A 26,868-nucleotide genomic window follows, 5' to 3' on the forward strand; every position below is an offset into this window, starting at 1 on the left:
TGGCTTCCCAACAGCGTTCTTCTTCACCTTCAGTCACCAGAAGTTTATCAGTTAAGAACAAGACAACCGAAGCACCCCAGGCTCATTGTGAACCACAGCGGAATGGGAAAGAGAGAGAAACACAATTTCCTCCTCCACCACCTTCCCTTCCTCAGACCTGTAATCACCCTTGCTCGCTCCTGCCTGTGAGCCAAAGTTCTAGCCATCTTCATGATTTACATTCTCGGCATGATCCTACCTCTTGGGTTTGTTTAATTAGAAACAGGCTGGGGATATGCAGCCTATGCACTGGCGTGTTAACTGCTTATCAGAGGAGAGAGAGGCACCAGGTTCGGGGATGGAAATTTCCACTCTCCCCCCACGCCTGTGTTTGTCTCTGTTTTTCTCTCCCCCTCTGCCTTTCCTCGCCTGTGTCGTGCTCCTTCTGGATGGCGGCTTCTCCTCAGTTCGATTCTCTTCCCCCAGAGCTTCTGCTCCCTGCTAAGGGGACACCTTTGTGTTTGGAGCAGACACAGAGGCCAGAATTCAAAACTTCTTCTCCAAGCTCTTATCACATTCCGGCCCCCGCTGCTGTCTCTGAAGAGACCCAAAGAGATTTTCTGATGCCCAGCATGCAAAGGATTAGTCCCCTCCCCAACGTTGTTATTGTTTATTTTTATTTTTTACAAAACAGGAGAAAAGAGTGAATTGGGTTGGGGACAGGTGACACATTTCTCCACAAAGGTACAAAACTGCCTATAGAAAGTCAACTTTAGAGCCCAGGCTATGAGATGGGGCATCCCTGGATACCCCTCTCCTCAAATATCCTTCAGATCCAGCTGGGGGACACTCCCACTTTTGGGGCAGGCTCCCACTTTGGGAGAGCCTCTTTCAGCTCTTGCCCAGAAGGGGGATGAGCAAGCAACTGATTCTGTACAAAGAAAGAGAAGAGGGAGGGGGCACAGGCAGCGGACAGCCAAGCCGAGGTCCAGAAGCCTCTGGGGAGGAAGGAGGCTCTAGGCAGAGTCCTGCCTATTCCTTAGAGACACTCCACAGAACAGTAGCTGAAGACCCCCAGAAGGCCACAGCAATCGTGTGGGAAGCTGCAAGAGCACCCCCAGGAGCCATAGAGCCCCGCCATTCTTGGTCAAGCTGCCAGGCCTCCGGCACGTGGATCAGCGCCACTTTCCTGGCAGGTACCTGGCCCAGATCACTTCCCTTTTACTGTCCTAGTTATTTCTCTACTGCTGAGACCTGGCGGAGCCTCAGGAATGTGGAGACAGTGGTGGCGACACTGTCTCCCCATTTGAGCATCTGGGCGGGTTCCTCCCTGGATTCCAGGGCAGGACAAGGGGTGCAGACATGACTCTGACAGAGGGGGTGCTCCAGCCCCAGAAAGCCCAGGCTGGAAGGAGAGGCTTCTCACCCACCCCCTGCTTGGGCTGCGGGCCTCTGCCAAGGTGGGCTGCAAGCCCAGCTGCCAGCAGGAGGACAGCAAGAGTCAGGATGGCTATGAGCCCAGGCTGGTCCCCCAGGGCTCTGTGGCAACGAGAGGCCTCTTTAGTCCTGGCCCAAACACAAGCCAACTGGGTGTGGGCATCAGCAAAGGCCACTTGCAGGCAGGCCCAGTACTCTGTGCCCGGAAGGAGGCGGGTAATGTTGTAGCGGTGGGTGCCCTGGGGCAGTCGAGCCGAAGCAGTGGCTTCATGGTCCCGGAGGGGGGAGGCGCTAGACCAGGTGAGGTTGGTGGAGACTATGTTGGGTGGGGGCACCCAAAACAGCAGGATGTGATATGGGTGTGTCTCCTGCACACGGAGCTCCAGTCCTGGTCTCTTGTCCCTGCCTGGCTGGAAGGGAGCATGGCCAACCACAACATTGACTGTCTTAGTGTCAGCCCCGACCAGGTTCTGGGCCACACAGGTATATAACCCCGCCTCGGCTGCTGTCACCCTCCGCAACTCTAGGGTCCCCTCAGGGAACACCCGGTACCTCCGGCCTGCATGGGCAGGCCTCAGTCGAACTCCAGCTGGAGTGACCCAGTAGATTTCAGGCTCTGGTTCAGCCAGTGCTCGACAGTGAAGTACCATGCTCTCTCCACTGGCCACCTGCAGGCTGGAGGGGAAGCTTCGAGGAGAGATGAGGGGCAGGCAGTGGTCTGTCATCTCCCGGAATGGCACCTCCCGGACTGGGCGGCGCTGGAGGTCTGGTGGCTCAGCACACAGAGTAGACTGTGGCTCGATGAAACGGACATGGGTGCCCGTGGCATTGGCCCAGCGGATGACACAGTCACAGCGGATGGGGTTGCCGTGGAGCCCCACCTCCTGCAGGTTGGGCAGAGACTCCACTGTCTGCTGGTGCAAGGCACTGAGAGCGTTGTTGTTGAGCATGAGAGTCTCCATCTGGGGCAGGTGGTGGAAGGCGCGGGGATGGATGAAAGACAGCCGAGGGTTATTGGTGATGTCCAGCTTGGTCAGCTCAGGGAGATTTACCAGGGCGAACTTGTCAATGGAGACCAGCTCCTCCATGTTGTTCAGTCCTAATTCCTTGAGGTGCAGCATGTTGGCAAAGTCTCCCGGCCCTACCCGCTGCAGTGGGTTTTTGTTCAGGTCTAGGAACTTGAGCCCAGGCACCTGCTCCAATGCCCGCTTGGGCACCTGGGCCAGCTGATTGTCATAGAAAGAGAGACTCTCCAGGCTTTGCAGTCCTTCCAGAGCATAGTCTGAGATCTCCCGCAAGCTCATGCCTGCCAGCACCAGGCTGCGCAGGTTGGCCAGGGGTCGGAAGTTCATGTCCAAGATGGCATCCACCTTGTTGCCACCAATCATGAGGATTTCCAAGTTGGGCAGCATCTCGAACCAGCGGCTGTCAATGGCCCTAAGCAGGTTAGAGTTGAGGTGCAGTCGAAGCAGGTTGCTGAGGCCTTCGAAGGCCCTGGGGGCAATACGACACAGCTGGTTATGGTTGAGATAGAGCTCCTGCAGGCTGGTCAGCCCTGCAAAGCTGTGATCCTCCAGCCGGCTTAGCTGGTTCTCTTCTAGGTGGAGGCTCAGCAGCTGAGGCAGGGCCTGGAAGTCACAGTCTCGGGCATCTGAGAAGCTGTTCTGGGACAGATCCAGCTCTGTGAGGTTGGCTAAGTAGGCAAGCTCAGTCTGGTCTATTCGGCTGATGCTGTTGCTCTGTAGCAGCAGGGTTTGTGTGCCCGCAGGGAGCCCTGGGGGCACTGCCGTCAGGAAGAGGTCATTGCAGTCCACAGTGGTGGCCTCACGGTAGGATGATCGGGGTGTGTACCAGGGCCGGATCTGGCAGGCACACTGAGGAGGGCAGGGCACACGCCAGGGTACCACGGGTACCACGGCAGTGGTACCCGCCACCAAAGATAGCAAAAGGGCAGCCACAAGGAGCCTCATGGTGGAGCTGGAAGGCAGGGGACCCTCCACAGGAAGAGTCCTGCTCTTCACCACTTGCAGACTGAGGGTCAGCAGCCCTGCCAAGGTCTGCAGAACCACCCACTCAGGGCCGTCATTCTACATGGGGTGGGTGGGCATCACTTCGTGCCTTCTTGGGTGTGGGTCCTCATCTTTGTGTGCTGAGCTGGGATTCACTCATGTCCTTGTCAGGCGGCCCTGGAAGAAGACAACAGAATTAGGGATGAGCAGAGTGAAGGAATGAACTCTGTTCCTCCAGCCTCTCCTGGTGGTCTCCAGAAACCAGAGGAGCGGCCCAGGAACTGGATGGAAACCAGGCATTCCGGCATTCCAGGCCCTGTTCTGCAGCCCCCAGGGTTCCAGGGTCCTCTCCTACCACCTTCTCTCAGTCTTTGGATGACTATGGTGTGGTGTGGTGTGGTGTGGTGTGGTGTGGTGTGGTGTGGTGGGTGACGGTGGGGAGTATAGGTATGTGCGCGTTGGGAGGAAAGGAGAATGGATGGGCTGAAATTGTCGTCATTGGATCCCAGATAAATGGGGAATAGATTTTTTGACCTTTCTTGCTCTTCCTCCCTTCTTGCATCACTGGTTAAGTGAGATAAATGATGGTTTCTAGATGTTTCTCTGGGGATGCAGGAGGAAGGAGGTGGTGGGAACAAACCCAGCTCTAAAATATGGGATGGGCTTCCCAGAACTCTGGAGCCGGGCAGTGGATCCTGACCCCGAATTCACATAGGCTGGGGTGCCGGGGCAGTCCAGTCCTTCCTGGGGTCTCCTGGGTGAGCTTTGGTTTTGGCCATTGTTAGTTATTATGCGGCACAATGTTATTCATTAAGTGGCGCTGTTTACCGTTAGAGAAAAGCCACTGTAAGAGTTTATTAGGGGAAAGAGAACAGAGGGGATGTGCTTAGACCTATGCAAGATCGTGCAGGGAGAGAGGAGGGAGGGGTCTGTGACCTGCTTTCTATGGTATGTGCATATGGGCTTACATAGCGACGCCACACATGCGTGAGCGCATAACCTATGCACGCACCACTTTGCACCCTGGAGGCATGGGCCTTCCTCTCGCAATGGCCTGTTGGAGCTGCCCGGCAGATGTGCAGGGACTGGAGTCTACCTGCCTCAGCCCTGCAGGGGTGGTCTTCTGCAAGCTGGCCTGTTTTTTCTATACGCCTCCTACTCTCTGCACAAACCTTTTGGGGTGAACTGACATCCCACCTCCCCTTTTGCTCATTTCTCTGAGACAACTTCTGCTTGTTCTTCAAGACTCAAGTCCAGAGAGTGTCTCTTGGGCTACAGGGTTTCTTGGAGCACAAGTCTCCACCTCTGGGGCTAAGGGGCTGGCACTGTGCTGCTGCAATGGGCTTGCTGCTGTCCCAGCCCTGCCCGGGTCACCTGGAAAGCTTCCTCGGACTATATAGCACTGCCCTTTCTTCACCATACCTGTCACACAGGGCATGGCTGGTGTCACTGCAGTCCCATGTCCTCAGGACCCCTTCCCCCAGGAGGTTTCCTCTACCTGGAACCCAAGACACTCATGTTTCCACCCTCCTGGGTGTATGAAATCAATTTGACTTCTCTCTCAGCCCCGAAGGCCAGGCTGTACTGCCCTGAAGGTACATCAAGCCTTGGCTTAGAACAGAAGATGGACACAAAACTGGGGCATAAGCCGAGGGGTGGGGGTGGGGGGTAGCACGGTGGCGGCCGTGGCGGTGGCGCAAGCCTTTGATCCCAGCAGAGCCAGGTGGATCTCTGTGAGTTCAAGGCCAACAGAGGGCATTCCAGAACAGCCAAGGCTACACAGAGACGTCCTGTCTTGAGAAACAAACAAAAAACAAAACAAAACAAAACAAAACAAAAACTGGGCCAGATCCCCCTTCTCCTCTTTGGCCTGGTCTGACTCCTAGGTAGAGGTTCGATCAGGCAGCTCTCCAGTGGCGGGTGTGCAGATGTCTTTCTAAGACTCCCAGCAGCTCTTTTCCTGTGTAGCTGTCCTAAGAGGCCTGTGAGATAAAAACTCACACCTCAAGTTTGTATAGGTCCAGAAGAATTCCAAGAATTCGGCTCAAGTCTCTATGATGGGAAGGATCCACAGAGAGGAAATAAGCCGAAACTGGAGGCCGTGCTGTTCATACATCGCTACTCTGCCTCAGGTCTGGCCCAGCTTGCTCTGGGCCCAGGGCTAGGGTGCACGGGCTGCCCTGAGGCAGGCCCGTGCCATTCCTGTCTTCTGGGTTGAGGTCTCCCTTGCCAGGAAACTGCAGGAAGCTCAAAATGGTGTTTACCAGCTTCCAGGCAGTGCCCCTGGCTGGCCACACGGGGTTCTTTGCCTCATCATTCTGCTTCCGGGATGCTGGGAGGGGGAGCAGTGGGGGCAGGGCACCCCTCCCTGAGCAAGAGAGCAGCAGCATGCCTGTGTACATCTGACTGCGCCCCACTTTCCACAGCAGCTATTTCTGAAGGTGGGAAAAACAACAGTGACTTGAAAGGCATGGAGGTTTGCGTAGGGGTGTGTGTGCGCTGTCACACAGATCTTAGGGTAAACAAACACACGTGCACCAACATGCGTGCCTGCCTACATACATGTGCCATGGGAGCCCCGGGAAGCCAGCTGCCTCAGCTAGTAACTGGGCCTGGGGGTCGGGGGGCGTTTGTGGTGTATTTTGTGGGTTGGGAAACTGCAGGAAACAAGCTGAGAAGCACCTGCCGTGCAGATGGCTAGAAGTGCCACGCTTCCACGCCAGAGGCCGGGATACCAAGCATGGCTCTACCTCTGCTCCAGGAAAAGCTCCTCAACCTCTCCAAGCATCTGTTGCTTTCTGTTTCCTTCATTTTCTTTCTTTTCTTTCTTTTTTTTTTGCAGAGTTAAAAGCCAAGGAAGAGGTCAGAGCAATAGCTGAGAGCTGAAAACCTTACCCTTCTGTCTTTCCTCTCCGCAAGAGACCTACTTCCTGTGTCCTGTCTTTTATATAGACTTTCTGTTCTGCCTTCTCATTGGTTGTAAACCCAGCCACATGACCTTCTCGTCACTGCCTGTCTGTACAGACCTCCAGGTCTTCTATGGTTGGTATTGAGATTAAAGGCATGTGTCGCCATGCTGGCTGTATCCTTGAACACACAGAGATCTGCCTAGCTCTGCCTCCCAAGTGCTGGGATTAAAGAAAGACTGTCACCAGACTGAAATGAGCGTGCTGCTCACGTAGAGAGTTCTAGAAATGTCAGCTCCTTTTCCAAGGTTGGGAGGTGCTCCTGCCACATTTGACCTCCCTCCTCCCTCCCCTCCTCCCTCCCTCCCTTCCTACTTTTCTCCATCCTCTCTTTTCTTCCTCTTGCTATGTAGCCGAGACTGTCCTTGAACTCAGGATCCCCTTCTTCCATCTCTCAAGTACTCAGAATGCAGGTGTGCAACTCAGTGACCACGGGACTTCTTAAGGAACCATAGCCTTCTAGACAACAGACAATAGGGGGCAACAGGCTCCCTCTCTACTGAGCTGAGCCCCTGGAAGCCCAATACTGGCTCCCAAGGTGGGGTGGACAGCTGTGAGCTGGCAACATAGTCACCAGCAAAGAATGCCCATTGTTGGGGAATGTTATTTTAAGGTGTGTTACTTTTGTTTATGTTGCATTTGTTTAATTCTGTGAAGCTGTGTTACTGTGCCTGTCTAACATATCTGAAGGTCTAATAAAGAACTAGCCAACAGCAAAGCAGGAGAAAGGACAGGTGGGACTGGCAGGCAGAGAGAATATATAGAAGGAGAAATCTGGGAGATCGAGGAGTGAGAGAAGGAATGGAAGAAGAAGGAGGAGGACTTCAGGGGCCAACCACCCAGCTACATAGCCAGACATGGAGTAAGAAGGAAAGGAAAGGTATACAGGAATATAGAAATAGAGAAATAAATAATAGAGAAAGATAAAAACCTTGAGGCCAAAGATAAACAGGATAATTTAAGTAAAGCTGGCAAGAAACAAGCCAAGCTAAGGCTAATCATTTATAATTAAGAATAAGCCTCTGTGTGTGTTTATTTGGGATCTGGGTGGCAAGCTCTCTAAAAGAGAAAAACAAACAAACAAACAAAAAACAACAATAGCTAATGGGTGAGGCAACCCTAGGACGGTTCCTAGATGGAGAGGAAGGTGAGGCTGAGTAGGCAGCAAGCGTTCTTCAGAGGGAACCTAGGTGTGTCACTTGACCTTGAGATAAGACCTGAGCCCCTGCCTTCCCTCTCCTACAACACCCTTGTTCTGAGTGCCAGGCCAGGATTCACCTGTGCTCAAGGCGTTAGAAGCCACCAAACCTACAAAGTTCCATGGCAGACAGCTCCTCTGCTGGCCTTATCAGTCTACCTGGGCAGGAACAGCTCCCAGCAGAATGTGCTGTTCCTGGGCTAGGAACAGAGTTGGCTTTAAGAGGAGGAGAGACGTAGCAGCTGAATCTGGAACCCCAAAGTGTGGCAAATCCTTAGAGGAGTCCTTGTCTTGAGGCTGGACACATAGCCCCTCCTGATGGAGCCTGGAGCTGCCCATTCATCTGCCATCACCATTTAAGGTTGTCATGGACCTACTCATTCAAGCTGATTAACGAGTTCTACAGGAGCTGCAGAGAAAGCAAATCGTCTTTTCTCTATAATGTCTGGGTGACCAGGAGTTCAGGAGCACATGCACATGTCTCCCAATTGGTCTGCAAGCTCCCTGTGTCCACAGATAATGAAGTGAAGCCGAGTACTTGAGGGCGAATATGAATAATAAAACCCACAGAACACGGAACATTAAGTTTCATATCTCCACCAGCTCTGTGCGTGTGCAATGAAGGGATTCTTTGCTTTCACTTTGTCAGGGGGACAACTAAGGTTCAGAAAGGTTATAGCAGAAGTTACCCAGCTTCTTTGTGGTGAAGGAAACCCAGTTTTTTGTTTGTTTATTTGTTTGTTTTACTATAACCAGCCCCAGCAGCCCAGTCAACAGGGAATCAATGTTTGCTTGAAGGGAGCTGAGTGTTGGACTGGCTTCTAACACTTGCCTCAGTTGCAAGTTCTCTCAGAGATGGACTTGGCTTCTTAGCAAATATATCTTGTTTCCTGATGAGCCCACCAGACCCCTTCCTTGGCTCCTGGCTAGACTGACCCCCTTGAGGAACATGCAGGAAGGACTCCGTTACTGTTTGAGCCTTGGTGGGCCTGGAACCACAGGGTCAAACAAAGCTCAGCGCTGCACATGGACCTGACTCTGCCATCTGACTGGGCAGTGGGTAGCCACCTGGGCTGGTGGCTCCCTCCAAAGGCACACCATTAGCTTAGAAGGGCTCTCACTACAAATTCCAATGGACTTATTTCTAGTTGGATTTGCTCCAGGAACCATCTTTGGACTTGGCAGAATGATCCTCCAATCCCTCTGCTAAAAAGACCCTTGGCAAATCTCTAGAGGAAGAGTTTTGGGGGACACTGTCATTCCAGCCTCCTTCTCTGTCCCTATCCCCTGCAGCACAGAGGTGAAGTCTACTGGTGCATGCAAACTCCTTTTTTTCACTTTCCCATTGTTCTCTGCTTCCTCCCTTAGTCCCTGCCCAACCTCAGAGCAGCCTTCCTCCTGCAGGAGGTAAGCAAGCAGGCAGCTACCGATTGCCTGGCTTTGGCTGCTTCGGTACCAGGTCCTTCTGAGCTGTGGAGAACAGATGGGTGGCATAATTGTGTGTAGCATTGATAAACTCCAGCCTCCTCAGCAGCAGATAAGCACTAGGCAGGAGCTGCAGAGGGTGGAAGGCTGGCCTCCAGCTGTACACGTGGTCTCCAGTTCCCCTGGGAGGTCACTAAGTCCCTCACTCCTACCTCTCACTCAATCACACACAACCAGGGCTTCTGCACGGGAGACCCTGTGTTTATCTAGTCTTCCAGAGCCTGAATTCCATTCATAATTTATGTGAAGGAGGGCTGGTGGTACAGAAGGAACTGGGCTTTACCATGGATTTTGAGCCCGCTCTTCCGTTCTCCATGTGACCTTGGGCAAAGTACCCAGCTTCCTTAAACGTCGCCGCTGTGGAGCCTGGGATGTGATGACTCTGCTCCTTTCACACCTTCATTATGGTGGCTTCTCATTCCATCTTTGTTCCTCACCTTTTGTAGTTGTCATTGAGGTCTAAGATACTACACAGGCCTGTATGCACCAAAGACACAGAACCCCAGGCTCCATGAGCTTGGGCTAATACTGGGTCAGCCCCACTCAGATCTAGATGTAACCATCCCAGCATTTAGAAGGTTTCTACATGCCCTTGCAGGTCCATATGCAACCCTACCTGGTGTCCACTGCCTGACTCTAGCCTCACCAGCCAGTTTCATCTTGAAGCTTCTCCTCTCTTCCCTTTCTACCATAAGTTGAGAACAAGGTCATTGAAACTGGGTGATTCCTGGAACTCCTACTAATACTTCCAAGTGGTTCAGAGCCTCTCAGCATCCTTCTCAGCCAGCAAGGTGGGGATCCTTTCTTGTTCTTTTTATTTTATTTTATTTTATTTTATTTTATTTTATTTTATTTTTTCTTTTGGTTTTTCGAGACAGGGTTTCTCTGTGTAGCTTTGTGCCTTTCCTGGAACTCACTTGGTAGCCCAGGCTGGCCTCAAACTCACAAAGATCTGTCTGCCTCTGCCTCCCGAGTGCTGGGATTAAAAGGCGTGCCCCACCGCCGCAGCCACCACCACCCAGCTCCTTTCTTGTTCTTACACCTAGAAATAATTCTATGCCTCAGGGTCCCAGCTCTGGCTACAATCCTCATGGCCTGGGCCTGATGTTCCATGTCCCTTGAGACAGGAAGACTGCTCGGTGGTCTCTGCTCCTCATGTTTCTAGATTTTCTCACCCCAGAGTCCTGGGGCAGTAGACAAGAGCGTACATGGGAGTTATCCTGCACTCTTAGCTTCCCCTATACCTCTCAGAGCCCCTCACATTCATCTCGTCCCAAAGCCAGCATCTCTTCCCACCAACCTGCTCCTCAGGCCCTGTCTTTGTCAGTTTCTGCATCCTCCAGTGCACGGGGAATCACTATTTTGCTTTGCACCTCTTCCCCTAGCAAATACACCTGCTTATATCACCGTTATCTTGACCCTTAGGGTGGCCTCTTCGGTGCTGTCTTCTTAACATCAGAGGGGCCCCACATTCCCAGACCTGCTGCTCTGCCACACCCGACCTGCCACTGTCCCCAACACTATAGGTTCTCACCCTGACTAATGCTCTGTTCCTTTCAACTCCTGCTCTTCCTCAGCCACCAAACCTATCCCAAACACCGCTTCAACTGAAGGGAGACACACGGTAGCCCTGAGGGCTTGTGTGCAGGGTTTCCTCTGTGCCACCTACCTTGCCAACAATCCTGTAAAGGAAGTGCCTCTTAGATGAGGAACTTAGCTCAGAGAAGTTGAGGGACAGGATTGAGGTCCCACAGCTGGTCCATGGAGGGCCAGGAGGGGCCAGATAGATCTCATTCACAGCCCTGGCTATTTCTGGGATTCTGGCGCCAGAGCTCAGCTGGTCTGTCGGGCAGCACGGTGGGAGGGTGCGAGTCCTTTGTTCCCGCCTTGCTCGCTCAGCCCCTATGGAATTTTAGAGATCAAGGTTCTGGTAAAACTCCATGGGTGGAGAGGGAAGGGTCTTGTTGCCAGGCAGGATCCTCTGTGGTGTCCAGGCAGAGGGTGTGAGAGCTCCGAGCCTGGAAGGGAAGCCAGCCTCATTATTTCTTAATTAGAATGGAGGGTGCCAGCAGGTAGCACACAGTCATTTCTGTCTGACTGCACTGCACCCAAACAGGCTGCAGGGGAGCAGGGCCAGCAAGCCCAGGCAGAGAGAGAGTGGCTCAGGCTGTACCCACCTCTTCCTGCTGCCAGGGCTTCTGCAAACCTGCAGGGACTGCCTCTCTGACCAGAACCTCTCTCCTGAGCTCCTGGGGTGCCCTGGATCCCTCCATGAGATCCTGCCTGCTCTCCCTGCAGACTGAGAACTCTGCAGGGCCAGGAGCCTTGCTCAAGCTCACAGCAGGAACTCAGAACATTATCTGGACAAGGCCCAGGCCAGGCCAGGCAGGGATGTCTGTCTGTCTAAAGATCAGAAGCCACAGGGACCACAGAGAAGAGGACTTTGTGTGGATTCTTCCTTCTGCCTCTCTCCCTGCCCCCTTAAAGGAGACCGACATCATCCTGGAGTCTGTTTTTCCTGGTTCAGACTTTTCTGAGGCCATTTGGCCTTCCTGGTCACTGCTCCTGGGTGAAAGTCACTTCTTTCCTCATTCAAGTTTCTGTCTGGTTTAACAGAACCTTACATTCACCTTCGCTCCTCTGGAGCTTTCTCTGGATTCCTCTAGAAATTCCACAGACTCCACTAGCCTTCGCTCTGAGGCCAGTAGTGAAACACTGGTTTTGGAGGGGACTCAGTGGTTGAAGCCTGCTGCCTGCTGCCAGAGGCGATGGAGAGGGACACAGGCCATTCTTTGCCATGCCCTTGCGTAGTCGGGTCCTCAACCTGAAGTCCTGTTCTCTGCTGTGCATCTAGGAAGTTCCTTCCTGCCTAAGCTCCGTTATCCAGCACCACTGTGGAGTGCTCCTGGATGACCACCCCCCCTCTCTGAAGCCACAGCCTGCCATCCCGAGGGGTTCTTGTCTCCTCTCTGTGCACTGTTAGATAGGGTAGAAGGCCCCGAGGCCCCAGCTGACAGGGAAACGTGGAGAGGAAGGATTCTGCCCTGCTTGTGAGGAGCTTTGGGTCGCCCTGGCACCTGGTTACACGCAGGGGAAGGTGGGGTGGCCGAGTGAATGTGGAGCAGGCTAGTTAAACACGGAGAAAGGCTAAACCCCTTCTAACGGAAAAGGAAAATGAAATCAGAATGAAAATTGATGAGGCAGGGAGAAGGGGACACTCATTTCATCAGCAGATTTACCAGATGAAGCCCGGAGATAAATCACACTGTGGAAGGAGGCCTGGGCTCCAGGGCGCAAGCCTTCCTCTCTACCAGCTGTGGCAGGCAGGCTGGGAGATAAATGGCTGCAGCTGAGGCCCTCGGTGGGTGCTTTTCTTTCTCCCTTCCCCCCTCACTGCAGTGAGATAGCCTGCCGGTCCTCGACACCCTGCCATGTTTGCCCTGGCTGTTCTCTCGCTCAGTCCCTCTTCTTCGGCTCTCCCTACCTCATTGGCTTAGATCTTTCTTACTCCATAGTTACCTGGACTGCCTACAGCCACAGGGAAGATGGGAGGGCAGGGCTTGGGGATTGGTGGTAGGCAGTACAGCCCAGGACAGGGCTGGGAACAGGCTTTGGATCATGGCCTCATCCCTCCTTGGGCCTAGAGGGCCTTGGGCCAGGACTATCAGCAGCTCCAAGAACGTTCTCAGAAATGCAGATTATTGGGCCTACTCAGTCCTCCAGGATCAGAGATTGAAGGTGGGGCCTAGAAACCCAAGTTTGAGCTGGATGACTTTGGAAGTCCAACTCTATAAACCAAGGGATGATCCTTAAAAATCTCAAAGGCATTTATAATGTGCTTCATATTGCTCTCCTGACAGGTTAGGATGGAGTCTTCCAGAAGCCCAGGCACAGAGAAACTTCCAAGGAGCATTAATAAAGCTCTGGTGGTATGTTGGCACACTACATTTGGTAATGGCGAGGGACACAATGTAAAGGAAGGGCAGGTGAGGTTTCACAGCTTGAGAACAAAACACAGAGAAACTCTCTGTGGAATAATAAGTTGTTACAGAAGGGCCCTGGGGCTCAACCATGGGAACAGTGCAGTCCCATCACACATAGGAAGTTAGGCAAGTATTCAGAGGAAATAAGCTAAAAATGAGTGTGGGGGCTAGTTTTATATCAACGTGATACAAAGTATAGTCATTTAGGAAGAGGAGGTTACAGTTGAGAAAATGCCCCTACCAGATCGGCCATCTTGATTGATGATTGATGTGAGTGGGCACTGTGGGCAGTGCCACTCCTGGGCAGATGGTCCTAGATGCTACAAGAAAGCAGGCTGAGCCATGAGCTGCAAGCCAGTAAGCGCCACCCTTCCATGGCCTCTGCATCAGTCCCTGCCTCCAGGTTCCTGCCTTAAGTTCCTGCCCTGATGTCCTTTGATGGATAGACAGTGATTCGGAAGTGTAAGAGGCAATAAACCTTTTCCTCCCCAGGTTGCTTATGGCTATGATGTTTTAACACAGAAACCCTAAGACAACGAGTGAGCTTGGTAGGTACTTTAATAAATTTTAATTGTTTTAAAAATCGCCCTGGGGTGGGAGGTGGGGGACCAAGCTGGAGTAGAGATGGTGGAAGACATTCGCCACGTGCAGGAGGGCACTGTGAGCAAAGCCTGGGAGAAAACTGTAGGAAGTGAGTGCCGAGGAGTGTTTCCCGGCAGCCTGTGAGCGGAGTGGGGAGGAGGTCTGCAGATGAGAGCCAGCTCGTCTGGACACGATCCTGCGGGCCAAGGGCAGTCACGATGGAGCTCCTTAGCCATCATTAGTAATAATCCACGGGACCAGACGCACTTCGCGATTGAAATTCTACCATTCCCACTATGTTATGAGGCTGTGGTCTGGGTGCATGCCCCAGATTCTTGCGTTAGAGACCTGATCCCCACTGAGCATGGATGGCTCAAGTCCCAGCACTTGGGAGGCAGAGGCAGGTAAATCTCTGAGTTCGAGGTCAGCCTGGTCTGTGGAGTGAGTTCCAAAACAGCCAGGGCTACACAGAGAAACCCTGTCTTGAAAAAAACTGAAAGAAAAAGAAACAAGAAATACAATCCCCAATGGTGCAATGTTGGGAGGTGTTTAGGTCACAAGGGCTCTTCCTTCCTGAATGGACACATGGTATTTTGAAAGTCATGAGAGAGAGAGTTAGGTCTTTTTCTATCAGTCTCTGCTTTTTTCCATGTGGAGATACTGTATTCCCCAGAGAACCCAGAGTTCAAAAAACTATCTTGGAGGCAGATAGCAGGCCTCACTGGATGCTGATGCCTTGATCTCAGACTGCTTGGCTTCCAAATTTGTGAGAAACAAATTTCTAGTCTTTATAGATGCTCAGTCTTTGATGCTCTCTTGAAGCTGCCTAAGGAAGACCTGTTTGACAGACGCAGATGCCACTGCCCCCTATCTTTAATGGGAGGAGTATCAAGTGACTTGCTCAAGTTCACACAGCACAGTCACGGGCCAAGGCTAGAAGGCACAGTGTGCTTCCAGCCCGGTCCTGATTTTCCCTCAGGGAGGGCAATACTAATGGTAGCCACTGAAACAGTCTGGTTGTGAGCCAGGCCTCGGACTAGGCAGGAGCGGCTGCCTGTGTGTTCATAATACCACTGGGATGAGGGTGTGATGAGCCCCACTGCAGTGTGAGAGGTGAGTGCCTGGCCTGAGAGCATTCAGCTTTAAACCAGGTCATTGCTGGCCTGGTGCCAAAGCCTGTGCTCTGGGGTCTGATCCTTCACAACCCTCTGGCCCCACTGCCCAATTCTCTTCCACCCCAGAATGGAATGGGAGGGAGGGGGGTTCCGGTTGACTTCTTTTTGATCAATCCCCTTTGGGTCTGGATCAATGCAAAAACTGAGACTGGTCTCTGGCCCAAGTTTATAGGCTTTCCTCAAGGACGAGCCTTTCTCTACCTCGGCACAGCTCCTCTGCCATACCTGTGCAGCCTCAAAGTCCAGAGTGCCAGGCGGGATGACGGTTCTCGAGCCCTGAGCCTGGTGGAAGGAAATGCTTCCATCTGTGATCAATACCAGGCATAATTCAGTGACTGCAGCAAGTACAAAGGAGTGGAGGTTAAATCAATATTTAGAAGCTTCAAAATTAAACTAATTAAGAGCAAGCCTTAATGATTTTTTACTGTCTGGGAATAAAAAAGACAAAAAGCCTGCCTATATTTCATGATTCCATTTTAGTTGCTGGTAATAATTTGGACGAGCAGAAACGGACGGTGCTCTGGTGGCCCTGCGCTATGCTGCAGAAGAAGGGCACCTTGTCTGAGGAGACAGAAGAAGCCGGAGCAGCAAGGATGCAAGGGAACACAGAGCAAGGCCACGAGCCTGATGGCAGGGTACTGTGCACAGCACAGTGTCCCCCCCAAAAGGTATATTGAACTCCCACTCTGGATACTTGTGAATGTACCCTTCTTAGAAAGTAGGGTCTTCAGAGAGGTAATGAAGCAAAGATGAGATCGTCAGGAAGACCCTAATCCAATATGACTGATGTCCCCGTAAGAGGAGGCGAATGCCACATGAGGCACATCCCTAGGGGAAAGGGGCAGGATGCAGCTCCAGGCAAAGGAATGTGGTACCCCCCACCACTGATGCCTGTGAGTGGAAGCCAGCAAAGGCAAGGATAGAGTCTTCTGGTCTTCTTGAAGGAGGCTAGTTCTGCTAACGCCTTAAATGTGAACTTCTAGCCCACAGAACTTTCGAGACAATGTGTTTATATTGTTTGAAGGGACGAGTTTATAGTGCTCTGTTAAGGAAGTTTTAGGATGACAATCCAGGGGTTCTGGGTTCTCATTCCTACTCTGCTACTTACTAACCATGCCAATCAGGGTGAGATGTTCACCCTCCATTACCTCCTCTGAAAAACGGGGATAAGACTTCACTCTCTTTTGAAGATCTAAAACCCGAGGGCAAGCATGCACCACCTCTGTAGTGCTGGCTCAGCACTGGAGGGTAAGACCCAGCAGCCAGCCCTCAGATGAGCCTGGTCCTAGGCCCATTCTATGGGTCCAATCAGACCACAAGGGAGTGTTCACTGTGTCACTAGAGATTCTGTGAACATAAAAGGTGTTTTTATCATCATTTTAGTGGAGTTTTACTTACTGCAAGCTAATCTTTTCTAATCTATAAAATGGAAGGGTTGGATGACATCATCTAAAAGATATTTTCATTATCATGTATATCATGTATATATACACACACACACACACACACACACACACACACACACATACATCTGTATATATGATGGTTCCCACCTGTAATCTCAGCATCTTGGAGGCCGAGGCAGAAGAATTGCTGTGAATTTGAGTTCAAGGTCAGCCTAGGCTACTTACCGAGACCCCTTCTTAACCTACCTGTGCACACCTGTAATCACAGTACTTGGAAAGTGGAGGCAAGGAGATCAGTTCAATGTCAGACACTACTACATAATGAATTTGAAGCTAGCCTGGGCTACATAAGATCCCATCTTGAACAAACAAACCAAAACCAAAAACCCAGCAGGTCTGTGCAGTCCCATCTCGTACTCATTACGTTTTTCCCAGAGGGGTTCTGAGGGGTGCCGGTTTTGATTGACAGGATTTCTGGAGTGTTCTGAGGCGTTGCTGTCTCTGCCCCTGTTGGCCAAGTAAAGGGAGGGGTCCCACAGCTGTTTTCCTTTATCCTCTTTACAGCATATGGAGTATGAAGGGACCAGGGAACCACACAAGCCAGAAATAAAATTCTATCGTCAAGAGTCACCTGAAGCCCTGTGTGCAGCTTAAGCAAATGTTCCTAAAGGCCTACTCCTCAGCTCTGGTGCTACATCCCAAGTGCAATGTAGCAGGGCAGCTGCTCTGTGGGAGCCTCCTCTGGGGTCTGTGGGAGAGGGTCTGCAGGTGGTCTCGGCATTTCAGAGGAAGCTGCAGCTTGTAGCAGTGGGGGTCTCAAATGGGGTCCCAGGGAAGCAGCCTTCCTCCCATGTGATAATCAACATTCTTCTCACAAGGGTGTCACTAGAGTGAATGAGTGTGTGTCGGCGCCTCACTCTCACAGGAATGGGTGACAATAGCCATCACCATCTCATCACAATGCCATCATCTGAGATTTACTGCCGTGCGGTCCCTGTGGGGTCAGCTATTTCTTGCCCTGTTAATACCGCCAGTGCCATGCCTGCCGTGGGCATCGTCCTCGGCTCTTCTGGTCAGCGGCTCTGTCTGTCATCACCACCCATTTGAGTGACCTCCACTACATCCTCATTGCCATCTGCTGCCACCATCCTGGGATTCACAAGACCCTGATCACTGTGAGAACACAGGCATGTCTCACAGCTGTGGTGTGTACAAACCCCAGAACAGACCCAGATTTTGCCACTGTCAAAGACACACAAGACGGTGAAATTCCAATAGTGAGAAGACACGGGGCACAGAAGTACACACAGAGAGAAGTGTGCCCATGGGCATGTGGTGCTCACATGCACAGAGTTCGAGGAACAGGCATGGTATGGGAAGGGAGAGCAGGGCAGACCCAGATGCCAGGGGAGCTCTGCTTTCCACATACTGGACAGCAAGAGGACCTATAGTGATATTTTATTTGTACTGAAATGTGATTTTATTTGTATGTTAATAAAGTTGCCTTGGGGTCAGAGCAAGCCATAGCAGAAGCCGGGCGGTGGTGGTGCACGCCTTTAATCCCAGCACTTGGGAGGCAGAGCTAGGCAGATCTCTGTGTTCAAGGACACAGCCAGCATGGAGACACACACCTTTAATCTCAATACCAACCATAGAAGACCTGGAGGTCTGTACAGACAGTGATGAGGAGGTCATGTGGTTGGATTTATAACCAAATGAGAAGGCAGAACAGAAAGTCTATAAAAAAGAGAAAAACACAGGAAGTAGGTCTCTTGCAGAGAGGAAAGACAGAGCAGCAGTGAAGGGTAAGGTTTTCAGCTCTCAGCTATTGCTCTGACTTCTTGGCTTTTAACTTTGCAATTGGCTCTGTGTTTCTTATCTAACAAGACGGTTACATCTACAAGGACCACCATTTACTCCCTGTTATGTGTTTTCAGCTCTTGCTATATCAGAGAATTATGAAGGAGTCTTAACACAGTGTGGTGATGGGTAGCCATAATCCCCACATTTGGGAGGCTGAGGCAGTGAGAGGGATCTGTCTGTCTGTATCTCTGAGAAAGCATCTCACTACATATCTCTGGCTGGTTTGAAACTCTATGTAGACCAAGCTGGCCTCAAACTCACAGAGATCCACCTGCCTCTGCCTCCCTAATGCTGGAATTAAAGGCATACACCACCATACCCAGCCAGGATCTCTTAAATTACACTGATATCTAAGGTCTGTCTACTCTAGCCCAATTGTATCATCCCTGAAAGAAGGATCCAAGTATGGCATCCAAACAGAACTTTCTAGGATTTCTTTGTATGCAAATTTTGTAATAGTAAAACAAACAAAACCCCCACAAAATTTAAACTCCAGTGGTGTTGATATTGAACTCTCTAGGGAGAGGTGTACCAAGGTCTACATCTTAGTCTGAAATGTACCAAAAAGAAGATGGACAATGGACAGAACTGGGAGTTAATGGTGAAAGCAGGTGGTGGGTATGGGAGCATCGCCAAGATTTCTCTAACCTTGCTGTCTGTTGGAAACTGTTCATAGTTTTCGTGGTGGAGGTGTGAGGGATCCCTGATTAGTTTATTGCAAAGCTAGGGCTGGGAACCACGCCTTCAAAAGAAAACAGATGTTTCTCACACCTCTCTACATAAGCAAAAGAACAAACCTGCTTTCTTATCCAGCCAGGCAGACTCTGAGCAGGGTTTTGAGGTTCTGCTGAGTGGGTACAGATGGGTCTACCCAGGATATCAGGGAAGGTAGAGGGGCTGTGTGGGAGATGCTGCTGCGGCCCCCCACAGGGCTGCTCTGTGGGCCAAGGCTGGGCTGGCACTCACTACAGTCAGAGTAGGAAGTAGTTCAGCTCTATGTAGACACCCCCAAACCTCCCAGTTCTAAAGCCCAACTCAGCATTCTCCGCAAGGATTTCAGCTCCCACTTAGGAAAGACAGCTTCCTAGCTGACTAATGCAATGTGTGGGGAATGGGACCGGGGGCCTGGGGTGGCATTTTGGGCATCATGGTGAGGGGCTGGGAGGATGCCACGGGCACTGTGATGGTAGGAAGATCTGCTCATTTGCATGCTCCTCCACAGCCTGCCCTGAGCCTGCCCTGGTGCGAATGCCATAGCAACATCGTGCTCTTTAAACACAGGAGTTTGTGCTGCATTTGCAGAGCAGAATTAGGCAATTTAATTAAGGAGCTGGCAGCAGACAAACTTTGTGAGTTAAAGGCATTTTATTAAATCCCATTGTATTATGCAGCTTGCTTCCCGCAGGGGCTGTGGAACTGGGAGAAGACGGGAGAATTCATTGGGGGGTTCTTTTCCCTCCCTTGATGCTTCTGATCCTCCCTCTAGCTTCAAGACAGCATGAGTGCATGGGTGGGGGGAGGAGCAACTGTGACTGCTTGCCCTCCCAGCCTTGGGCCCAAAGTTCAAACGCCACTATTTAAGCTGTGGGTTTTGTTTTGTTTTTTTCCAGGATCGGGGTCCAACTCCAGCTTCAGTGTCAGCCGCGCAGCTCTGGGTTAGACAGACTTTGGGGGGCTCTAAGGCCTCACCTCATTGGGCCCCATTCCCTTGAAGCAGGACCGACTAGCATTCCCATTTTACAGATGAGAACATGGAGGTGTACAGAGGTAAAGGAAATAACTTTCCCAACGCCTTGACAACCGCACGTCACAGAGAAGCCAACTCAGATTTGCCTGGTGGCTAACAGGGACACCGTGAGACCCATGTGACTCCTAGTTTGCACCAAGTGGAACAGGCCCCCTAGCTGGTAATCTCAGCATGTCTCTGGGAGGCCTTCCTGTGTTAGCTAGCACAAGGGCATGGCTCAGTCGGGCCAGTTCTGGAGCACATTGGCTCTTAGGTTCCCAGTGGCCTCCTGGTCATGGTGCCTCCTTGACCTCCCCAGGTGGTTAGACCTGTCTGACCTCAAGAGGAGCTAGAGCTCTGCTTCCTAGTGCCAGGGCCTGCTGCAAAGAGAAAGACTCGTCCTCATCCAAGCCTCCTGGACATGGCATCAGGGACTTGGGCCACCCAGCCACCTGGCTCCACACTTGCATACTAGGGCAACCTCTTGGACTCCATTTTCTCAGTTTTAGAATGGGAGAAGTAATGTATGAAATGGATGCAGGAAAATTAGCAAAGCCAGGTACTTGTCAATCCCTGTCATAGTAAACACACACACACACACACACACACACACATACATCTGTATATTGATGGTTCCCACCTGTAATCTCAGCATCTTGGAGGCCGAGGCAGAAGAATTGCTGTGAATTGAGTTCAAGGTCAGGCCTAGGCTACTTACCGAGACCCCTTCTTAACCTACCTGTGCACACCTGTAATCACAGTACTTGGAAAGTGGAGGCAAGGAGATCAGTTCAATGTCAGACACTACTACATAATGAATTTGAAGCTAGGCCTGGGCTACATAAGATCCCATCTTGAACAAACAAACCAAAACCAAAAACCCAGCAGTCTGTGCAGTCCCATCTCGTACTCATTACGTTTTTCCCAGAGGGGTTCTGAGGGGTGCCGGTTTTGATTGACAGGATTTCTGGAGTGTTCTGAGGCGTTGCTGTCTCTGCCCCTGTTGGCCAAGTAAAGGGAGGGGTCCCACAGCTGTTTTCCTTTATCCTCTTTACAGCATATGGAGTATGAAGGGACCAGGGAACCACACAAGCCAGAAATAAAATTCTATCGTCAAGAGTCACCTGAAGCCCTGTGTGCAGCTTAAGCAAATGTTCCTAAAGGCCTACTCCTCAGCTCTGGTGCTACATCCCAAGTGCAATGTAGCAGGGCAGCTGCTCTGTGGGGAGCCTCCTCTGGGGTCTGTGGGAGAGGGTCTGCAGGTGGTCTCGGCATTTCAGAGGAAAGCTGCAGCTTGTAGCAGTGGGGGTCTCAAATGGGGTCCCAGGGAAGCAGCCTTCCTCCCATTGTGATAATCAACATTCTTCTCACAAGGGTGTCACTAGAGTGAATGAGTGTGTGTCGGCGCCTCACTCTCACAGGAATGGGTGACAATAGCCATCACCATCTGCATCACAATGCCATCATCTGAGATTTACTGCCGTGCGGTCCCTGTGGGGTCAGCTATTTCTTGCCCTGTTAATACCGCCAGTGCCATGCCTGCCTGTGGGCATCGTCCTCGGCTCTTCTGCGTCAGCGGCTCTGTCTGTCATCACCACCCATTTGAGTGACCTCCACTACATCCTCATTGCCATCTGCTGCCACCATCCTGGGATTCACAAGACCCTGATCACTGTGAGAACACAGGCATGTCTCCACAGCTGTGGTGTGTACAAACCCCAGAACAGACCCAGATTTTGCCACTGTCAAAGACACACAAGACGGTGAAATTCCAATAGTGAGAAGACACGGGGCACAGAAGTACACACAGAGAGAAGTGTGCCCATGGGCATGTGGTGCTCACATGCACAGAGTTCGAGGAACAGGGCATGGTATGGGAAGGGAGAGCAGGGCAGACCCAGATGCCAGGGGAGCTCTGCTTTCCACATACTGGACAGCAAGAGGACCTATAGTGATATTTTATTTGTACTGAAATGTGATTTTATTTGTATGTTAATAAAGTTGCCTTGGGGTCAGAGCAAGCCATAGCAGAAGCCGGGCGGTGGTGGTGCACGCCTTTAATCCCAGCACTTGGGAGGCAGAGCTAGGCAGATCTCTGTGTTCAAGGACACAGCCAGCATGGAGACACACACCTTTAATCTCAATACCAACCATAGAAGACCTGGAGGTCTGTACAGACAGTGATGAGGAGGTCATGTGGTTGGATTTATAACCAAATGAGAAGGCAGAACAGAAAGTCTATAAAAAAGAGAAAAACACAGGAAGTAGGTCTCTTGCCAGAGAGGAAAGACAGAGCAGCAGTGAAGGGTAAGGTTTTCAGCTCTCAGCTATTGCTCTGACTTCTTGGCTTTTAACTTTGCAATTGGCTCTGTGTTTCTTATCTAACAAGACGGTTACATCTACAAGGACCACCATTTACTCCCTGTTACGTGTTTTCAGCTCTTGCTATATCAGAGAATTATGAAGGAGTCTTAACACAGTGTGGTGATGGGTAGCCATAATCCCCACATTTGGGAGGCTGAGGCAGTGAGAGGGATCTGTCTGTCTGTATCTCTGAGAAAGCATCTCACTACATATCTCTGGCTGGTTTGAAACTCTATGGTAGACCAAGCTGGCCTCAAACTCACAGAGATCCACCTGCCTCTGCCTCCCTAATGCTGGAATTAAAGGCATACACCACCATACCCAGCCAGGATCTCTTAAATTACACTGATATCTAAGGTCTGTCTACTCTAGCCCAATTGTATCATCCCTGAAAGAAGGATCCAAGTATGGCATCCAAACAGAACTTTCTAGGATTTCTTTGTATGCAAATTTTGTAATAGTAAAACAAACAAAACCCCCACAAAATTTAAACTCCAGTGGTGTTGATATTGAACTCTCTAGGGAGAGGTGTACCAAGGTCTACATCTTAGTCTGAAATGTACCAAAAAGAAGATGGACAATGGACAGAACTGGGAGTTAATGGTGAAAGCAGGTGGTGGGTATGGGAGCATCGCCAAGATTTCTCCAACCTTGCTGTCTGTTGGAAACTGTTCATAGTTTTCGTGGTGGAGGTGTGAGGGATCCCTGATTAGTTTATTGCAAAGCTAGGGCTGGGAACCACGCCTTCAAAAGAAAACAGATGTTTCTCACACCTCTCTACATAAGCAAAAGAACAAACCTGCTTTCTTATCCAGCCAGGCAGACTCTGAGCAGGGTTTTGAGGTTCTGCTGAGTGGGTACAGATGGGTCTACCCAGGATATCAGGGAAGGTAGAGGGGCTGTGTGGGAGATGCTGCTGCGGCCCCCCACAGGGCTGCTCTGTGGGCCAAGGCTGGGCTGGCACTCACTACAGTCAGAGTAGGAAGTAGTTCAGCTCTATGTAGACACCCCCAAACCTCCCAGTTCTAAAGCCCAACTCAGCATTCTCCGCAAGGATTTCAGCTCCCACTTAGGAAAGACAGCTTCCTAGCTGACTAATGCAATGTGTGGGGAATGGGACCGGGGGCCTGGGGGTGGCATTTTGGGCATCATGGTGAGGGGCTGGGAGGATGCCACGGGCACTGTGATGGTAGGAAGATCTGCTCATTTGCATGCTCCTCCACAGCCTGCCCTGAGCCTGCCCTGGTGCGAATGCCATAGCAACATCGTGCTCTTTAAACACAGGAGTTTGTGCTGCATTTGCAGAGCAGAATTAGGCAATTTAATTAAGGAGCTGGCAGCAGACAAACTTTGTGAGTTAAAGGCATTTTATTAAATCCCATTGTATTATGCAGCTTGCTTCCCGCAGGGGCTGTGGAACTGGGAGAAGACGGGAGAATTCATTGGGGGGTTCTTTTCCCTCCCTTGATGTTTCTGATCCTCCCTCTAGCTTCAAGACAGCATGAGTGCATGGGTGGGGGGAGGAGCAACTGTGACTGCTTGCCCTCCCAGCCTTGGGCCCAAAGTTCAAACGCCACTATTTAAGCTGTGGGTTTTGTTTTGTTTTTTTCCAGGATCGGGGTCCAACTCCAGCTTCAGTGTCAGCCGCGCAGCTCTGGGTTAGACAGACTTTGGGGGCTCTAAGGCCTCACCTCATTGGGCCCCATTCCCTTGAAGCAGGACCGACTAGCATTCCCATTTTACAGATGAGAACATGGAGGTGTACAGAGGTAAAGGAAATAACTTTCCCAACGCCTTGACAACCGCACGTCACAGAGAAGCCAACTCAGATTTGCCTGGTGGCTAACAGGGACACCGTGAGACCCATGTGACTCCTAGTTTGCACCAAGTGGAACAGGCCCCCTAGCTGGTAATCTCAGCATGTCTCTGGGAGGCCTTCCTGTGTTAGCTAGCACAAGGGCATGGCTCAGTCGGGCCAGTTCTGGAGCACATTGGCTCTTAGGTTCCCAGTGGCCTCCTGGTCATGGTGCCTCCTTGACCTCCCCAGGTGGTTAGACCTGTCTGACCTCAAGAGGAGCTAGAGCTCTGCTTCCTAGTGCCAGGGCCTGCTGCAAAGGGAAAGACTCGTCCTCATCCAAGCCTCCTGGACATGGCATCAGGGACTTGGGCCACCCAGCCACCTGGCTCCACACTTGCATACTAGGGCAACCTCTTGGACTCCATTTTCTCAGTTTTAGAATGGGAGAAGTAATGTATGAAATGGATGCAGGAAAATTAGCAAAGCCAGGTACTTGTCAATCCCTGTCATAGTAAATCCTCAAAGTTCTGGTTGTATCATCTCCATCATGCAGACAAGGAAACTGGGCATAAAAGAAGGTAAGCCTCCGGACAAAGTCACTCAGCCAGTAAGCGGCAAGAACCAGTGCTGCCAATAATAGGTGATTGATTGCAAATAGACACATCTGCAGCTGTGTGTGTGCATAGCCGCATACACATACATACGCATGAGACAGTCATGCTGATAACTTTTGTAGCGGGAAGTCACGTACAGTGAGCTCACAGCCACATATTTTATTTCTTAGCTGGATTGGCCACTGTCTTAGCCTGCTTGGACACAATCACTAAGTACCATAAACTGGGTAGTTAATAAACAACAGAATTGATTTATCACAGCTCTGCAGCTGGAAGTCCAAGACGAAGGCATCAGCAGATAAGGTAGAGGAGGCCTCCTTCTGTTCCACAGGTGAACACTGCCTTCTCAAGGTGCTTGCACATGGTAGAGAGGCTCAGGTAATTCTGGGTTTTTAAACAAGCACGCACCCCACTTGTGTCTGAATGCCAACGCTTGCAAATTAGGTTTCAGCGTTTGGACAGTGGACACAGCTACCCAGGTTACTGCAGTGCAGGAAACCTCGGTGAAGCATTTCCTGGATGTGCCTTCTGTTCTTGCAGCATGGTCAAGAGCTGCAGCTCTGGGGGTCTGGCTGGAGGGCTTCCCAGTATGGTTGGGAGGTCTCCTTTCCTCCCCACTACCTACCTCTGAGACCCTGGGGCTTCCACATGGTTGCTCCTTGGTCCTATGGCTTTGGACATCAAGTCACACCTTGAGCAGTCTCCATGTGAGTAGACAGGACACAGAAGAGGAGAGCCAAGTGGCCGGGTGGGAGGGTGCCCAGTCCCACAGCACTACACAGGTCCTCCCAGAAAACAGAGGCATTTGGCTTCCCAGCTGCCTCTGCTCAAGCAAGGCTGTCAGTATTCCTGCAGCCAGTGGGGATGACATCCTGCAGGGTTAGCCCCTGCAGGGGACAGCTGATGGCATTCTCTGGTCTCAGCCAGGAGTCATTACCCACAGAATGCCTGGTTTAAACAAGTGATTAGGCGACTGTATTAGAAATGTGTGTGCTTCCCACCAGGGAAGGATGGGAACTTCCCAGACCACAGTACCAGCCACTGTCCTGCAGAGACTCTGCTGGGGAACCCTGCATCCTTCCTTAGAATGTATCCAGCCAATACCCAGAAGGGCTCTAAACTGGAAAGGTCGTCAGCCACAGAGCCCACTTCTGCCCACACCTTGACAAACACAAGGACCCTAAGCAGTTTAAGTGATTTTAAAGCCCCCAGGGAGCCAGAGACTCCCAACACTGGCAGGAGCTTGCTGGTTCCTTCACCTCCAGGAACTTCGGGGCAGGAAGGAGTCAGAGGGGAGACGAAGATTGGAAGGTTAGAAGATCGACTTCATGATCAACTTGCCCCACCTGAAAAGCTCCAGGTATCCAAAAAGCTCTGAGCCTGGGAGTCCATGGTGGGGATTCCAGGCCAGGGCAAGGCTGGGCAGAAATTGCAGGCAGCCTCGGGGCTGCGTTTTGATGAGGTTCTCAGCAGCTGTTCTGCCCCCCTCAAGGCTGCTCCCAGCTTGACTCAGGATGCTGGCAAGCCTCTTGCCATGGACACAGCTTCCTCCTTCCCACCTTTCCCAGGAATGAATCTGAAGGCCAGGCTTCTATCTGCTGGAAGAGGGGCCTGAGAGAAGAAGATGTGGCTGAGGCTGTTTACAGAAGCTTGTGTGCAGCAGAGCGCTGGCCTCCAGGACTACGCAGGCAGTGATGGAGTACCTTCCTCATTGCCTCATTTTTCCCACCATGACAGCTTCGTATCTACCTTTCCCTGTCACCATTCTGACAGACTTTCATGATGAAAACAGCCCCAGTGTCATATAAATTCTTCCGGAATCCTAGGGGCTAGAAGGAGAGCGAGCAGGTTTGGGGAGCTGGGGACCAAATGCTTTTCACCGCATAGTGGAAGAGAACAAAGCCTCCGAAATGTTAAAGGCTTATGTGCAAGTTCTGCCCTGGCATCTTTCTAGCTACTGACCTTGAACCAATTACTTAACCATCCTGAGCGTACGTTTCTAGGTCATAAAATGAGAACAGTAACTCACAATGTTATCTTGAGTGTTAACTAGAATCATGACAGAGAATCTGGCATACAGTTGGTGTCTAACAAGTGAGTTCCTGTTCCCAGTGGGCATGGGTAGGGACATGGAATTACTATCCATTAGGTCTCAAAGACAGAAGGCTATCTGAGGTGCCTATTAACATACTAAAGTGGACACTGTCTGCCAGCCTCTTTCTCAGCATCTGCCAGTACCTGTTATAGAGATATCCTGGCTGGCATAACCCCCTGACCTACCCT

The 26,868-nt window shown here is 51.3% G+C and overlaps 1 protein-coding gene across 1 annotated transcript in view; it reads right to left on the reverse strand.

Annotated features, from left to right (window-relative positions):
* Positions 1-1,136: 1,136 nt before the first annotated feature.
* The window catches only part of Lrrn2 (leucine rich repeat neuronal 2), a 49,969-nt gene continuing 24,237 nt past the window's right edge, over positions 1,137-26,868 (reverse strand). Inside the window, exon 2 of the mRNA XM_036202541.1 lies at positions 1,137-3,602. Within this exon, the coding sequence (XP_036058434.1) occupies positions 1,245-3,386 (2,142 nt within the window). The 5' untranslated portion in view covers positions 3,387-3,602 and the 3' untranslated portion in view covers positions 1,137-1,244. The remainder of the gene's footprint in view (positions 3,603-26,868) is intronic.

Source organism: Onychomys torridus, chromosome 11, assembly GCF_903995425.1.
Source record: "Onychomys torridus chromosome 11, mOncTor1.1, whole genome shotgun sequence".
Classification (NCBI taxonomy): domain Eukaryota; kingdom Metazoa; phylum Chordata; class Mammalia; order Rodentia; family Cricetidae; genus Onychomys; species Onychomys torridus.